This window comes from Phallusia mammillata, chromosome 2, assembly GCF_965637545.1.
Source record: "Phallusia mammillata chromosome 2, kaPhaMamm4.hap1.1, whole genome shotgun sequence".
Lineage (NCBI taxonomy): Eukaryota > Metazoa > Chordata > Ascidiacea > Phlebobranchia > Ascidiidae > Phallusia > Phallusia mammillata.
This window is the reverse complement of record NC_137253.1, coordinates 11,791,045-11,808,755: the sequence shown is the minus strand read 5'-3', so window position 1 is coordinate 11,808,755 and position 17,711 is coordinate 11,791,045. Positions and strand designations below refer to the sequence as shown.

The 17,711-nt window shown below is 38.6% G+C and overlaps 1 protein-coding gene across 1 annotated transcript; it reads left to right on the top strand.

The window, feature by feature from the left end:
- Positions 1-1,299: 1,299 nt before the first annotated feature.
- Positions 1,300-3,089, top strand: LOC145214178 (choline/ethanolamine transporter flvcr2a-like). The gene has a single exon (XM_080082666.1). The coding sequence runs from the start codon at positions 1,357-1,359 to the stop codon at positions 2,764-2,766; it is 1,410 nt and encodes a 469-aa protein (XP_079938792.1). The 5' UTR covers positions 1,300-1,356; the 3' UTR covers positions 2,767-3,089.
- The last annotated feature ends 14,622 nt before the right edge of the window (positions 3,090-17,711 follow it).

The window sequence follows — 17,711 nt, the reverse complement described above, 5'->3', positions numbered from 1 at the left end:
CCAAACCATTTCAGCTGGGATCGTTCGATTTTGAGAAGTAGAGGATCGACGCTTAGAGATTTGCGGATTTCGGAGCTACGTACTTTGTCAAGTAAAGTAACCCGTTCAACCCTACGCAAAAACCTCATTTCAGATGCTTGTAGTTGTGATCGCACCTTCTCGGTCATGATCCACGCCTCATGACCATAAGTGAGTATGGGAATGAAGATGGTTTTAAATACCGCCATCTTCGCCTTCTTCGACAATTCTCGTTTCATGACAACCGAAAGCTGCAATGCTCTCATCACAGAGCTTGCTTTTCCAGTTCTGACATCAATTTCGGTGTCTTGTCTCCCATCAATTGTAAATGTGACCCCAAGATATGTAAACTTCTCTACCTGTTTCAGTGAAACTCCATCTACTTGTAAATCGCACTGATCAGGTTTTCTGGAAAGACGGAGTACCTCAGTTTTCCTTGTGCTGATTTTCATCCCTGCGGTGTTACATGCAGCAGCAAAGCTGTTTAATGAGTGTTGGAGGCCAGATTCAGCAGAAGCAAGCAAAACCAGATCATCTGCAAAAAGCAAACGACTAATTTTAAAGCTTCCAATCGTGACACAATCATCAGTTTGGCTGCACTTGTCAATCCAGTTCATGTAGATAACGAAAAGAAGTGGTGACAATACACATCCTTGCCGAAGACCAACCCCCACATGGAATGGTTTAGTTTGTTTGCCGTTCACGCGAACACAATCCTCGGGCTGATTGTAAAATGATTTAATGGCCAGCAACAGCTGGCCATTGATGCCATGTTCCTGTAGTACTCCCCAAAGCTGTTCTCGAGGAATCCGATCAAATGCCTTCTCAAGGTCGACGAAACATGCGAATACGTCTTTGGCATATTCCCATGATTTCTCGAAGACTTGCTTCAATGTGAAGATTTGGTGTTGCATAAATTTTTTTTATTAAAAGTTGCATAAATTCATCTTGGTAAATCTTCTTAAATGACTGAAAAATTATCAAAATGAAAACAAATGTTGAGCGACGCTTAAAATCCGCTAGCACGTGTAGATAATTTTCAAGGAAATCTTTAGCTGTCAGTCCATCCTGTGGGAAGAGGCTAACAAATGAATCTGTAAACATTCACAACCATTCATTCTCAGTTGCATGTGTCGTGACAAACCATATCCATCTAGCATTTGGTTGCCAGATTATTGTTTAACGCAGAATTTACATTGGATTTTCACGCGAAAAAAGGTCAGACGTTAGGTTTCATTTGTTACTAGATATTTACGCTCAGTTGTTTCTTCGTAGAAATTGCAGGTCAAACTGAAAATAGACTTAGCATTTTTCATAAAACTAAATATTTCAATAGCTATGGATGTTATTCAAGAGCAATTTAAGTTGTATAAACGAAGATGGGCATTTCTTTTCGGATTATTTGTTCTACAATTTTGTGCCGGAATATCATTTGCCAGTTACGGACAAATCAACTGGTTTTACGTTGAGTTCTTCAAATCAACTCCAGCAACAGTGGATTGGATCACCAACGCAAGAAACATCAGCGCTATAGTCATAACATTCCCCCTTGCCTTTCTCATTTTCAAGGATAAAATTGGACTAAAAGGACTTGTACTTGTAATCGCCGGCAGCTCGACCATTGGTCTTTTGTTTGTTACTTTGTCTCTGATCGATCGTTCTCTGATTCCTCTGATAGTACTCGGACAAATCTTTTGTGGACTTTCGGAAACAGTAGCAGTAGGTGCACCATCAACTTTTGCTGTGCTTTGGTTTCCAGAAAATCAAGTCGGAACAGCAATTGCTTTAAATGTTGTCGGTCTGTATGTGGGAAATGAAGTTGGATACGCATTGCCTTCATATCTTGTGACACCTTCAAACCATACATTAAAACACAACGGAATGTTAAACAGTGAAGCTTTAGCAGCAGGACAACGTCAATTGCGTTACATGTACGGAGCATTTCTGGCGATTTCTGTAACAGTAACTTGCTTGTTTGTGGTTTTCTTAACTGACAAACCGCCAACACCACCAACTTATGCCCAAGGTTTAAAGAATAATAAAGTTAAACTTGAAAGGTGTGCAAAAGAGTTCTTTAAAGAAACTAAACAACTTTTTTCCATACCCTCTTATGGTTTAATCTGCATAATCATCGGGTTTATATTTCAACTTGAACTTATAGAAAATATGATGATGTCTGAAATCATAGCTGATCTTCACATTGCGAATAACATTGAGCCATCTACATTAAGCGGTTATATCATGTGTACATTCGGCGTTGGCGCCATTATTGGCCTCACTTCTGGCGGCAAAGTAGTCGATCGTTTCAAAAGATACAAGCTTATGGCGGTATGTGGGAGTACTGCACACTTGCTGGCAGTTCTAGGACTTGCCATCAGCGCAATATACAAAAACACTCGAGGCTTATATGCATGTAACGCACTGTTTGGGTTCTTGACTGGCTTTACTGTCGTAGTTCTGTTTGAAATGGCTACTCAGTTAACTTATCCGATCGACGAGACGCTGGTCAACAATTGGATGACCGGAATTCAAACTTTAATCGCTTTGCTGATGGGCATTCTTGCAAGGGTCATGTTCCAACACTGGAAGAGTATTGGGGTGCTTGCGTTTCAATGTGCCTGTGTGTTAATGTGTCTACTGATGTTAACCCTAGTTTCTTCGAGAAATCGCAGATTGGAAGTTGGTGACGAAAAAATGACAGAGGAAAAACCTCAAGATGCTGAAACACCATTACTAAGCTCTCATTAATAACATAAGTCACACCAGTCTCTAAAACAGCGGTTCTCAACTTTTTTATTTTTTTGTCTTAACGGTCCCTTCGCAATTTTTGTCTAGCACTCTACTCGCGGTCCAAAGGTATATATATTTATAAACTGAAAAGACTTTGTCAAATTAAAACCAAATTACCAATTAAAAGTTAGTTTAATCCTTTCAAATATTTCCACCGCAACATGCATGTTGTTTTGCAAAATGAATTTAGTGTACTTCTGTATGATCCTTTTGCATGGGAATGTTTCAAGGGCAGTTTGTTACGTCACAGACAGGGAATAAAAACAATAAATATTGTGCGCGAACAATCGCTTCTGTTTTTTTTGTTTAAAAATGAAACAATCGATCACTTCTTGTCGCAGAATACTCGTATATCTGTCTATTTTTTGCTGATACAGTTGCAAGATCTCGTATTACATATGATTGTAGTCATCAGGCCCCACCAGAGGGGGGTGCAGCCGGTGCGCCGGGGCCCGCGAGAGTCTAGGACAGTGGTTTCCAACCGCAGGTCCGCGGACCGGTACCGGTCCGCGTAAATAATTTGCCGGTCCGCAAATTATCTTACTTTATGCCAAGCTACTTTTTAAAATGGAATAATAAGTAGGCCTAATGGAAAGTTGTTCCTGCGAAACTCATCTTACGCTTGGCTGTAAAACTGAGGTGGCTCATACCCGCAAAATTGATTAATAAAGCTTTTGTGACGGTTATGATTGTTTTGTCATAAACTGCGTCTATAAATTTGGTTATTCTTCGCTTTTGAGATGAGAAACAACAGCAAACATCCCACTAGCATGTAAATGAATTTGTATGTAAATGAATTGGCGTTTTGCTGTTTGAGTTGAGTTGATTGCTGTTTGGTTGTTGTTTTTTCGTCCTTAATACATAGGCTATTATAACTAAATCTTGCATTATGTTGCGCAACGACAACTTTGGTAAACAAATAGCTTACAAATATCTGATACATTTACCACGATATTTTGTTGTCGGTCCGCGGAATTTTTTTTCATTTTAACGGTCCCGCGGTGTAGAAAGGTTGGGAACCACTGGTATAGGTTGCCAATAATTTTTAGGTTGAAAATTACAGAATCAAATATGTACTATTAATATTGTTTTAAACAAAAAAATGTTGATGCTGATGGCCGAATGTGAATTTTAATTTCTTAGCAGAGCAACTCTATGAAACAAGTTTTATGATTGTTACGTCAGCGCGTGCCCGAATTGGAGCGAGATCTCCTTTTGTTGCAGTTCCTATTTTTTGTTTTGGTACGGATTTGCAATGTCAATGGTAACAGTTATTGTGTGAGTTGGCACACACACACACACACACACATATATATATATAGGCAATGTCCGATGCCTGTCTCAATGGCAGGATAGGCATCGGACATTGCCTTAAGTTCACGTTTGTGCTGACTACATAGTTGCCCGGGGATTTTCAAAAACAAAGGTTTGACGTTCTTTCGAAGCTGTTTAATGAATGTCGAATACGTGTTTTTGAAACTAGAGTCCCTACTCAAAGAAAGTTATGTTCGCAGTAATGAAGCAGTGTAAGTTTTATGGTAAAACTGGCGGTATACCATTCCACGAGAATAACTATCCAAACCTACAAAAAATCCTTTCAATAACTTTTTAAGACTTGCCTTGACTTGAGACTCGAACCTCATTTAACTTGACTTGAGACTCAAACCCAGTGGTTCCCAACCTTACGTGGACCATGGCCCCCTTAATGTAACTGTTTGGCCTCGTGCCCCCTTCAATTTACCATGCAGGACCTGTGCCCCACTTAAAATGTAGATAGCAATCTCGCGTTGGAATGCAGTATTAATTTTGGCCTTAAACAGATCTAATAGAGTAAATGAGCGTGATAAACCTCACTATAAACAAATAGTATGTGGAATAGTCGATTAAATTCGGGAATAAAGTTAAAGTGAAAATGATTTTAGTGGGTGTTTCTTGTGAATCTACGCCCGTGGCCCCCCGGAACGCAGCTCGTGCAAAAGTGCAATTATGAACAATCATCATTAGTTTACGGCAGAGAGGCTTAGAACACGATTTTTTCAGTTGCGTAAACCTAAACTTACCCGTTGGAAAACCTCATCCAGCAACGTGGTCACGGAAGAAAAATCCGGATATTTTGCCGGCACGGGCTTTTCCACCAACGCTGGCATTGGTGCACGGTTAGTGTCTTCCACAACCTGAAAAGGAAAAAAAAACACATGTTATACTAATGTGAAACAAATAAAAAATGTAAACTTATTAAGCAGACAAAATACCAACCTCGGGGACCTCTTTTTTTACAGCAAGTAAAAAAGCTTTTACAGCAAGTAATTTTTCACCTTCTTTCTCACCACCAGTATCTCCTTTTGCAAAGATTTTGCCTTTCTTATTCTGCAAATGTGAATAAGCTGAGATGTTAGTGGCGTGAATCAGGTTGGAGAAGATCAAAATTAACTGTGTCGAGAAAATATTGCAACATCGGAATTATAGTTATACCTCGGCATGAAAAACCTCAGCAACGTTTTTGTCATCCGGGTTATCAAATGCTCTGTGGAAGTCAACTTTAACAACCAAATGACGTCCTTGTATTTTCTGCAACGCATTGATAAGACTATGAGCTATAAAGAATCCGGACATACACGACCAAACTTCTATCTTACCGGAGTAGTTCTCTTTGGTTTCAACTCACATATTTTCACAGGAACCATCTAAACATAATAAAATAAGTTCAATTCTATATTCTTCTAACAGCACAGTTTTGCTGGTTATGTAATAAAGCAGCTTAAACACAAAAAGACAGAAACACTTACCTTGTGAAACGGTTGAGGTGGTTTATTTTTCTCAACTTCGATCACTCTAAAGTTGTTGTCATTGTTGTGACCCTTGAGTTTCTACATTTAAAATTCAATTGCCTAATTTTATAACCATAACACAATACAATTAACTCTATAAACTCCTCCTACCTTTACTCTGTTTTGCTTTTTTAAACAATTTCCCATTTTTCTTTTAAAAACTCGCGAGCTTCACTTTGCACAACTATCTTGCAGCATGCAAAATTTCCCAAATGATTCCGGTTTGAAAACACTGCCAAATTGCTTATTGTCCAGTCAAGGTTACGGAGGAAACGATTGTGATGTTTTCATTATTACACATCTTGTATTTTGAGTACAAAATTTCATCACAGAAGCCATTGTGACGTTCCATTGTGTTTGCCTGAAGCCTGTGCATGCTGGTTTAATTAGCAATATTTAAGTAGAAGGCAGCTTAGACATAGTAAAACGACGTGGAAAATGTAAGGCTACCATTGTTTTACGGTGTTCTGCTTGTGTACGTTTTTCTGATGCTTTAGGTCAACTTAAAGACTTAGTATAGGATTCAGTAAGTTTTTTGTTTGTGTTGTCCAACATTTTACCAGTATTCAAACTGTTTTTTTGGGCAAAATACCATATTAGTCAAGAAAAAGCAAGCTGTATCATGCATAAATTCCTCTTTTAAATAACTTAAACAGTGTGATAAATGTGCTGAACAGTGTAATAAATGTTAAATTGCCGTTTTTATTCAGTTGACTGTCTATAACTATATAGACTCTATAGCAGGGGTCGGCAACCTTTTAGGCGACGCGTGCCAAATTACTTGTTATTTCCATGTGTTAATAACCTCGCGTGCCAACGTTTTTCTGAATAATAGTGGTTCGTGCCAGCAGATATCAATAATAAAGAGAAACGAGAGTGTTTTGTTTTTTTTTTTGTTTTTTTGTTTTTTGTGTAAGACTGGATTTTAGGACATTGGTATGATAAAAACTGTAAACACGCAGTGTAACAGGTTAAACTGTTACTTCAATTTGACACGCAAATCGGTTGGCGTGCCATGAAAAACCACCTCGCGTGCCAACCTTGGCACGCGTGCCAGGGGTTGCCGACCCCTGCTCTATAGGCTAAATATTTGGAGTTGTTATCTCATGTTTCGTCTAATTATGTCGCAGCACCGGCGCTCATGAGAGTCTAGGCCAGTGGTTCCCAACCAGGGCCCATGGCCCCCCAGGGGGGCCACGAGCTGTGTTCCGGGGGGCCACAGGTGTAGATTTACCCGAAACACCCACTAAAAATTCCCTAATTTAATCAACTATTTTGCATACTATTTGTCTATATTGAGGCTTTTTACGAATGCGGACCCTTATTTACTCTATTCGACCTGTTTAAAGCCGATATTAGTATCCAATTTCCACACGAGTTTGCCATTTACATTTTAAGGGGGCCACAGGACCTACAAGGTTACATGAAGGGGGCCACGAGGCAAAAACGACACTTTTAAGGGTCCACAGTCCATGGAAGGTTGGGAACCACTGGTCTAGGCCTAGGGGGCCATAATCATTAGGTTAAAAATTGTATGTTCTTTCAAAGTGTTTTAAAACTAAAAAGTGTTAATGCTGAATGCCGAAATTGGATTTGTATTTGTTAATAATGCAACTCTGTATGCAACAAGTTTTATAACTGTTACGTCGCTACATGCGCGAATTATAGTGAGATCTCTTTTTGATGTTTCTGTGTGTTTTTGCCGCAGTAGTGTCCGTTGTAAGGATTAGCAATGTCAACGGTAACATTTACTGCAGTATAAGTGGTGTAAGTTTTTGTGGTGTGAATGGGCATTTACCTTTTCATTTGGACAAGCGTGTGGCATGGTGTTAAGTGCACATTTGCGCTGAATAGGAAAGGTTGGTGATTTTTTGGCTCATTATAGTAACGTTTATTACACGTATTTAATTTGGTCACAAATTTGGCAATAAGCGAGGTACTTCTTTGGGCAATATTTTCTACGGTTCATAAAGCTAAAGTTGTGTGTGTAAAGACGTTTACTTTGCTGTTTATCGGCATTGTTGGCACTTTTAGTTGTTCTGTATGTACCAGGCCTACCATAAGTCTTTTTTTGGAGGACATGTCCTCCTTTTTAACAAAAACTAAATTGTCCTACGAGGACAAGAAAAAGCGACAAAATGTCCTCCTTTTAAAAGAATTTCTGATTTACCAAATACATATGTGACTATTTCGCCTTTGAAAACAGCCGAGTATACATCTTTAGCTTATGTTTTTAAGAATACAGGTGTGGTTTACATTTTTTTTAAATACAAGCTTATTTTAGTGTTGTGATGTGATAAACGTTAAACTAAACTATGGTATACCGTCTAATTTCTGACGCTTTTATTTTTGGGGGGCCGCTTGAAGTAAGTTATATGTTTTTTTTAACAATGTGTCCTCATTTTCGGGGATGGAAATATGGTAGGCCTAGTACAGTGGTATGCAACCTGTGGGTCGCGTCCGCAAGTTGGGTCGTCTAAACTTTTTCTGGGGTCGCTATAAATTCACTTTATTGGCGTTCAAATTTATGACCAAAAATGATACGTTTTTGTTTTAGTTCGCAACCTTTGTTCATGTTTTGCAGTACAGCTTGGTACCTCGTGTCACAATCTTATTATTGTGATGCAATAATCAAAAACCGAATTCCGTATTTACTCGATTGTAAGCCACCCTCGTTTATAAGCGGCCCTACGATTGTAAGCCGCACGCTGGAATTTTAGATATGGTTGTTTCATAATACAACTTTCAGTTGTTACATAGTATGAATATTTGCCCATATCTGTTAGTTACGTTGATAACTGTGCCCAACAGAACGCATATCGACGTATAATCTGTACATGCATACGTTTTGAACCCCAAATACATTAAAAAATCGGAGTGTAAAAATAATAACGGTATAAAATTAAAATGTAACCCGCCCCGATTATAAGCAAGTTGTCCGCCATAGTTACGCGATAGAGCCCCATGAATGACCTGTGTCCAAAGTAATACAGCAAGTACAGGGAAAAATACATAAATTTGCTGATTTCTGCAAACAGGTAAACTTTAACGCGAATTAGACTGGCCAAATTAAATCAAAATGGGTTCTAACATTTAACTGTAATACTGCACGCTGAATACGCTAATAGTTGATGAAAGTACTTTCAGTTTCGGCATAACTGAAGCATTTTTCTCCCCATCGGAAGAAAATGGGGTCGCATGTAAATGCTGATTTCATTTTCTCTTAAATTGGGGTCGCTTTTGAAAAAGGTTGAAGATCACTGGCCTAGTATCTACCGATGTGAAAATTACCGTCAAAGCAGATATACCTTGTTTTAAACAAATTAGCAGTGATGGGGTCTCGAGTCCGACTTGAGTCACCATTTTCAACCTGACTGGAGTCTCTGCTGTAAAAAGACTTGACCTAACTCGGTATACCAACAACAAAAAGGATTTTTTTACCAGATAACCTGTTTAACTGGCTTTAACCAAACAACAGCAGAACTTTACTTGGCAATTCGTAGTTATTTTTGCTTAATTTTCACGGAGTCGCTGCTACATGCAAAAACTTTTTTTCGCTGGCATTGTGTTGTAGTTCGCGCTTGGATAAGTTGAATAATAAGTCGCGAGGACCGCATAGTTTACAAGGCTTAACGTAGTCTTTCCAAACTCGACCCGCCATTTTTATCGTATCGCCAAGAGATCTATCTGTAATACTATTCGAAGTGTGGTGATGCGATTGTTGGTTTTTAAAGTTAGTCTTATCTTCCGAGCAGTGTTACTATATCACGTCACAAGTGATCAAAGGAGACATTTTGTTCGCAACCAATTAAAACTTGTAGTCTTGTCTGTAATGTAACACACATGGCTTATTAGGATCATTCCTGTAAGTTGTAATAATTACACATGTCGTTGCAGGAAAACATTCACAGGGAGTAATTAAATTTTTGAATTTGCAAAGTTATGTACGATTTCGCAAACCAAAAAATACGGTCCCGGCCCGATGAAATGACCTCGCGGGCCGAACCTGACCTGGTGCAGTCGATAATATCAATGTATTGTGCCGCACTTATTGCCCTAAAAAGCTGCATGTGGCCTTCAGGCCACAGGTTCCACACAATTCTAGACATGACTATAGTGTTCAAAGGGGGCCCAGAAGTTGACCTGCACCAGCACATTTTTTCGCCCTCGAGGGCCCTGAGTATGATCATTATAAATGCTATTTCATTTTGCATTTACAGTGCTCATTGCTTTTAACCACATACTCAGTGTTGTACTCGGTGTTGATAGGATGATACACTATACAAAACAATATATCAAGCACAACTCAAACTACTAAGTGCAAATTATGCTCTTAAATAGCAGACAAACTCGATATATGACACTTTTTGACTATAACACAAAATGCTTTGTGACATCAGCACAAAAGACATGGTTCATTACCAAAGTAGCATAAACCTTTGGCCCAATTTACTTTTACTGGTCGCAGGAAGAAAAATGACCAAAATTACTTTGTCATTTTCGTTTGACTATACCAATCTCTTTTCAGCCTCTTCAATCGCCCATTTGTGCTTCAGAGTCACTTCAATGATAGCAAACGCCCCTAAGGGTGCCCTGACGCCCACGTTGGGAACTACTGCGAGTTTAGTACATATAGAAGTATATCAAAAAAGCAAAAATTAATGTTTTTTTCTCTGTACAAAATCATTTTGCTCGAAATGTAAGCTTGCCGTAATTGCAAAAGTAAAGTGCAAACAAGTGTACGATTCTTAACAGTGTAGCGATGCATACGAACAATAACGCAACATGTACCGTAATAAGCACTATAAGGTCAAAGCGACAGGCTATAGTAACTAACTTTCATTGAATAGGAATAAGTGGGGGTGACACCTGTTACATTGACTACAAACAGTGAATTTGAGCTAATCATAAAATTGCTTTGCGCAGTGTTTTGTTTATGTGTAGTACTCCTGCAGGTCTTTGTTGTTGCTAAAGTAATCAAAACAGTGAATGAGAAGATGTGGCACATTTTTTGTAAAAAGAGTCAGAAACTGATCCAGATTTTGCTTATTTTTGTGCAGACCAAGCTCCATGCGTTCCTTTTCTGGGAGCTTTGAAGCATGTGTAATCTAACAACGCAATGAGTAAAAGTTTAAGTTCGGTTTTACTCATGTTCAGATCAGAGTTGTAAGGCCGGGTTCGGGTTTGGTTCGAGTTTGGGGCTAGGATTTTTATAACATACCGGTTTGATTCGGGACTGACTTCACATCATATGTCAATAAAAAAAACAATTATTTAAGTAGCTATGTTACTAGACTTCCCTTATGTCCAACAACTCCAAAACTTTCAATTTAGGTCATTGTCCATTGGTTATGTCATCTTTATCAAAGATAACTTAACAGTTAAACTTAAAAGTTCTAACAATAACTTAACAGTTAAAAAATACGAAGCACTACCTTGTTTCGTAACACACGAATGACGTCCTCTATTCCCTTACACGTCTTGTCACCATAACTGTCTGTTCCCAGCGTGGGTAGAGTGTCTGATGTCACATCGAAATCCACTTTTTCTGCTTTCACGGGATATTGTGTATCTTCCAAAAACGCACGGTTGAATTTGTTAAAAGTTTTTCGATCAATTGAGCGAGTTCCTTTTATTTCAAGGAGACCGGAAACCTCCTAAATATTGTATCATGCCGGGATTAGAAAATTGCTGCAACGAACTTACAAGGTAATTTAAACAAAATTGCTATTGTATGTTTAACGTTTAAACTGCGTTTGTCCAAAGGTCACCTTAGCTTCGACTGCAGAGTTGCAAGTCGGGCCGGGCTTTTCGGGCCGGGTTCGGGTTCGGGCCGGGTTCGGGCCGGGTTCGGGCTTAGGTATTTGTGAGAAAACGGGCTTAAAACGGGCCTGACTTTAAGTTCCGTGTCCGCCATTTTTTTTTAATAAAATCACTCAGCTAAGTAACAAGTCTCTAGCTTTGACCTAATGCCCACTCTACTCTAAAACGTGTTGTTTACCCCATTGTCTACTATTATTTATTGTGTTTGTTGTCTTTCTCTTTTTTCTTTCTCATCCTTTGTTGCAAGGCTTTTTTGGATAGGCCTGTCAATCAAAATTTCGGGCCTAAACGGGCTTCTCAAAAACGTTTCGGGTTCGGGTCGGGCTTCGGGCTTATACTTTCGGGTTCGGGCCGGGTTCGGGCTCAGATTTCGGGCCCGCTTGCAACTCTGTTCGACTGTATTACAAATATATTATTCCGTGTTCATTGGTTTAATAACATGATTTTGTTTTTTCTAATGACCTTACCTTAAAAAAATCAATTTTTTTGCTTGTGTTCCAAAGTGCTGGATGATATTTTACTTCACCGATTGTGAGTCGCTCTGATGGTTCAAAACATACCATTTTCTTTACTAAATCACATGCTGTAACCATTTTCTCCTGTGTCAAATCTAAATGAGTTAAATCATGCGTAACTCTAGCAAGCAAAAGATATTGAAATGAAGGAGGCTGTTTCTTCCTGATGTTTGCCTGATGTAAAAAGCTTTCGTCACCAAACAAATACTTCCCGAGAGTTAAAACATAGTAAACATATCCACCAAAGGCAAAGATGTCCGAGGAGATTTTCTGTCGATAAGATAACAGTTTAGCAGCTGTAAAAGTCGATTAGTTTCCTATTTAAAAAAAGTCTGTTATACAAAGAACGGTGTGGTAACGCATGCTTAATGTTAAGAGCACCTTTACAGCGCTAAATAACTAAAAGTGAAAATGGTTTAAAGCGAAATGGACAACCAAGTTCTGTCGTCGTTAATAAATACCCGGGCGTGGCTGGCTTAACGCAGTCTACAAACCCCTACCACTTGAACAGGATCCTCATTGTCACTGTAGCATTCAGGGGCCATGAACGACTCTGTTCCAGCAGGACCCGTGGAATGTGATGATCGGTTGTAATCAATTATTCTACTTAACCCGAAGTCAGCCAATTTTACCACATTTCTTCCGACGTTTGTCTTTTTCAGCAAAAAGTTTCCTGGTTTGATGTCACGATGAACTGTCAAAAAAACACAATAGTTGGTAATATTTAATAAATTTCACAAATGGTACACCTAACCAACCAATGTTTAGTTTGTGCAAGTACTGTAGACCATCGCACGACTGGAGAATGATTTCATGTGCACTGATGTCAAAATATTCCAGAAAGTCGATGTTTAGCTCAATGCCAGTTTCAGAATCAATTGGTTTTAATTCACTGTTGCTGATGTTCTGTTTTTTCTTCTTACATGAAACCCACTACAAACGGCAGTGTGTGCTTACAATGTGACGTTAATCAATTTCTAACACATTTATGTTATGTAAAATTGTGATACCTGTGATACATCTCCGCCGCAAAGTTCTATCACCAAATGCACCAGCCGTTCCTATGCAAAGAAGACACATTACCACAGTGTTTCAATTTTAAATGTATCAAACGGTTCTAATAAAAGAACAAAACATAAATTAAGTTACAGTAATCAGCTTACATTTTTTATGATAACCATGCGCAAAATCATCATTATGGGATAGTGCTTTTAGTTTTTTTTTTACCAATTGTTGTGCTCTTTTTTTAAGCAAAGGGTTTATCTGTAACGTCATAATTAACAAAGCAATTTGTATTCTATTGGACAACATAAACTGCTTGATTTGGGGTTAGTATGCTCTAATATGTGGGCAATGTACTGCTATAGTGTTTGTAACGCTGGGCTAAACGAAAGACTAACACAAGTATTTAAACTGATGTTGGTGGCAGGTACAATGTTGGTTTAGATTTTTTACATTGCTGTTGAGTTGGTTTTGAACTCTGTCTTTTGTGCTTTTCGTAATTTGTGCAATCTTCTTAGCCAGAAATACATAACGTACCGTTTCAAACAACAGCCCAACATATCCGACGACAAATGAGGAGTCGCATTTGCTCATTACAAGTTCTTCCTCTTTGATCACTTTATAAAACCCCGGGTCGACACTTTTGGCCGCGAGCACTTTTCCATCTGATTTTCTTTGACATCTGCGTAAACATAGCATGTTAATGGATCCGTTGTGCGGCTTGTCTATTGAGTCTTGCTGGGGACGCTTATGTTATCCAGAAACTTACGTAACTATCCTTACTCCGTAAGTTCCTTTTGCTATGACACGGCTATTTTCGAAGCTTATTTGTACTCCATGCATTTCACTCGCACTTTGTGGAGTCTGTTTGATGGTGCTTGGTTTCAAAGTGTTCTGTAACAAAAACAAAACACCATATTGCATGAAACAACATGAGTTGTACAGTTTGAAATATTTGAATTAAAATTTATTTAAATTGAAACCAATGTACAAACAATAATTCCTATGTCCCTGGCAAGAGATTAGCCAACATATCCAAACCTATAGTAAGTATTCGGTTAAGTGCGGATGATCAAGGACGTACAAATTACCGCTTCAACTTGCTCAGGATAAGTAGCACCAAGTAGAAGCTGACACTCCTCCAGCATTTCTTCCGGCAGCTCTTTCGCTACAATACGATTAAATTCTTGATCTTTGACTTCTTTGAGCAAGGTACTAACAATTTGCAAAGGCGTTGAGCTGGACCTTAGCTGAACTACATGTTTTGCGATCAAACTTGGTAGCTTAAGCACCTTGCTTTGCACGTCACGACCGGGGCCGAATGTTTTGTTCATCACTTTTCTGACGTTTGAATTACAAAATCCGGAGAGAAATCTTGAAATGTGGGTGAAAGTTTTATCCATAGGAAGGCTGCTTAACAATTCAAAATTGGCAATACTTTCGTAATGAAACAACCAAACAGCGGAATAGAAGTCGTCCCAAACATCATTTCTTTTGTGATTGTTTGTTACAGACAGTCTTCTGAAACTAATCCAAGCACTTGCGGCGGCAGCTTGATGATCAGTGACGGTCATGTTTTTTTGCTGTGCAACTTTACTCATGAAAATTTCGGAAAGTGATGCATCTTTCTCAAGCTTGCATTCTTGTCTAAACTTTTCAGCTATGCCGTTCAAACGCTTATCATTTTCGGTGCTTACTTCTAAAAACAAAATAAGCATGTGGCGAAGTCGCACAAGAACGTAAATATTATTTTTTCTAACTTATCCTAAAAGGCCTCGATCTATAAGTTTGTACCGCTCAGCTAATTTAACAAAGCACATAAAGGTACAGGGGTTTTGAACCCGAATTGTAGTCTTAAAAAAATAGGTTTTGTACTTTGAAACAGAAAATAATAAGCCATTTTTCTTACTTGCGAGTCCCTCAGTGTTTTTAGTCACCTTGTTGTTGTTTAAGGGATGCAGTTTATACAGCTTCTGTTTTGCCATTGATTCCTGCAGTAATTAACCACAACCAGTAAGGATGTTAGGTCATAGATAATTTTTTTATTTTTTGTAAATGTACTGTACTCGATAGATAGGTGAGTTAAAAAAAAGTGTGGCGCGACACAATACCTGGCTGCGACAGAGTTTTAGATAAACCTTTTTGGTGAAGTTCAACTCTCACATCCTGTTTTAGAGTTTCATGACGAAGTGCATGTCGGCGCTAGAACCGCTAATAAGCTTTATCAGTTTAAAAACCACTGCCACAAAGCTGACATTGGTTTAGCCGACGTGGGTGACGGTATATTTGGGTTGAAATACCCGCTAATTTGAAAAAAAAACGAGGACCCAAAAGTGTAAATAACGTTTTCTTTGTTAAAATTTATTTGTTTTCTCATAGAGTTTAAGGTTATTTGTATGTGAAATTTTCCCCTTTTAAGTCACAATATTTTACCGTTTTCTGAGGACTTCTGTTTCTGCTCGTTAAAATGACCATCGAATGGTCTGCAATGCAAAGTGCAACGCGTGTTATTTGAGTAACCTGTTTATGCGTTTACCATCACCAACCTTCTTCAGGTATCGGGGCTTCCAACGTGCTGTAGAGATGGGGGTCTTGTATTTCTTAAAAAGAAAGATTTTGCCAATATATTACAGGCATTTCCGCAAAACAAATTACAATTAGGTTACCACGGCTTACCTACGTTTGACGAAACGTCAGCGCCTTGGTGTTTTTTGTCAGGTAGATTTTTTAAAACATTGTTGCACAAAGTATAGAGACGAACATCTTTGGCCCCGGTGCCAAATTGTGAGGTTATTGTATCCATGCATTCTTGCAAGTACGCTTTTTGTGCTTCCGAATCATTTATGTAACCAGCAACTTGTTGAAGGTAATACAATGTCCAAGATATTTGTAAACAGTGCTCTTCAGCTGGCGATCCTTCGGTTTTTAGCATTTGGTTAAGGAGATCCCGCATTAGAGGTATCACAAGCTTTAATATGTAAGCGGTATGGGGGTTAGCTTCAGTTATTTTGCATGCCGTTTCTGACAGAGATTCAGCTTGTTGTTTTAACTGTGTCAAATAACGAATGCCCGAATACTTGTTTTCGTTACTCGCAAATATAAGGCAGTGCATGCACAGCAGCTCGGGCCACTTCTGTTGGTTGAGATATTCCAAACGCAAGGAATCAAGCTCTGTCTCAGAAGTTTTGCATGTTATTTTTGACATGTAATCTGCGGCCTCTGTGAACTTGTTTTCACGAATTAGGGCTGCATACTTTTGTCCAATCATTATTGCAAATTGTTGATTGTCATTGCCCATCTTTGTGTGTTCTGTAAATATATACAATGTGGTGAAAGTTTCGTTCAGCGCAAACACAGTTACTTTTGTTTGGGCAGTGACACGCGATATTGCGCCACGAAAAAGTGTTTACCGAAGACAATGGATTTGAGTGTTTGCTGAACACGATAGGCTTTCAACTGATTCATGTTTCAACAATTTAAGGTGTTCGTTTTGTAATATTAAGCGAAAATGGATAAGTTAATCTTCAAACGATCCTAAAGTCGTGACCTGTCCGAGTTAGTTTGTTTTATGTTTCAACCTTAAAAATATGTTTTCCTAACCTGTTCTAAAAAGAACCTGAACTTACGTCACAGTCGTGTTTTTACCTTCTTTTAGCCGAGTAGCCTTTTTAATGGTAAATTACAAGGTAACTTGTCCAAACGTTGGACGTTTAATTAGTCTATAGGACAAAAAGTGGCCATCTACAAACGCTAACTTTCAAACACTTAATTGATACAAAAATGCGGCTAAATGTTCCTTGTTTGACAAACAAGTTTGTCTTCAACGACCTATCTCATCATATATTTTCTTACCTTTTTCCATGATTAACTGCGTCTGTTTGTCGTTTGTGTTTTTCTGTGCTGCTCTAATATACGAACTTTCAAATGAACTGAGAAATAATACTTCGTTTGTTGCGACAGGCACCTGTAAATCCAAATACATATCATTTGATACCCACTCTAGGTCACGTTTCACAACTTTACCACACGGTATTTCCCACATTTTCCCATCGGGGCTTCCAACAAAGAATGCTGATGGTTGTTAAACCTCAATAAAATGAGGGTGATTGCGAAAGTTTATTTCAAAGGAACGGCCTGGAAACAAAACTGTGTGTGTTTAGTATTTGAGAAATCAAGTTAATGTTTAAGCCGCCAGTAAATAATTTTACCATTCGATGGCGTTGCATTTGGGTATGGTAAATATTGACTACAAATGCTGATTACTCGGCCGAATGATCCGGCGCGCCTGACCCACACACAGACATAAAAAACCCTAAACCGGATTCGTCCCCGAGAGTGTCCTGGGTTCTAACCCCGTGAAAAAAAATGCTGATTCCAAATTGCATCGGAGCGTTGAGGTTGAGTTAATAATTATTATTATTATTATTCCTTGCATAATGACTAATTAGCTAATGCTATCGCGCTTCCTACTCACATCATAACTGGGGAAGATATATGCGTTTGCATAAACTTACTTTGCGACCAATACAACTTTTAACATACCGCTTCTTGCTTTATAGAATGTTTTCACTCAGTTGTGCCCATCATTTTGCAGCAACGAATCCATTTTATGAATCGTTAAGCCTGCAGTGATAAAGTAGAATGATTTTTATAAGCTTCCAACAATCCGATATTTGTCAAAATCGTTCAGAAATTTCAACAATAATTGTAACAAAACAGCCATTAAAGACTGAAA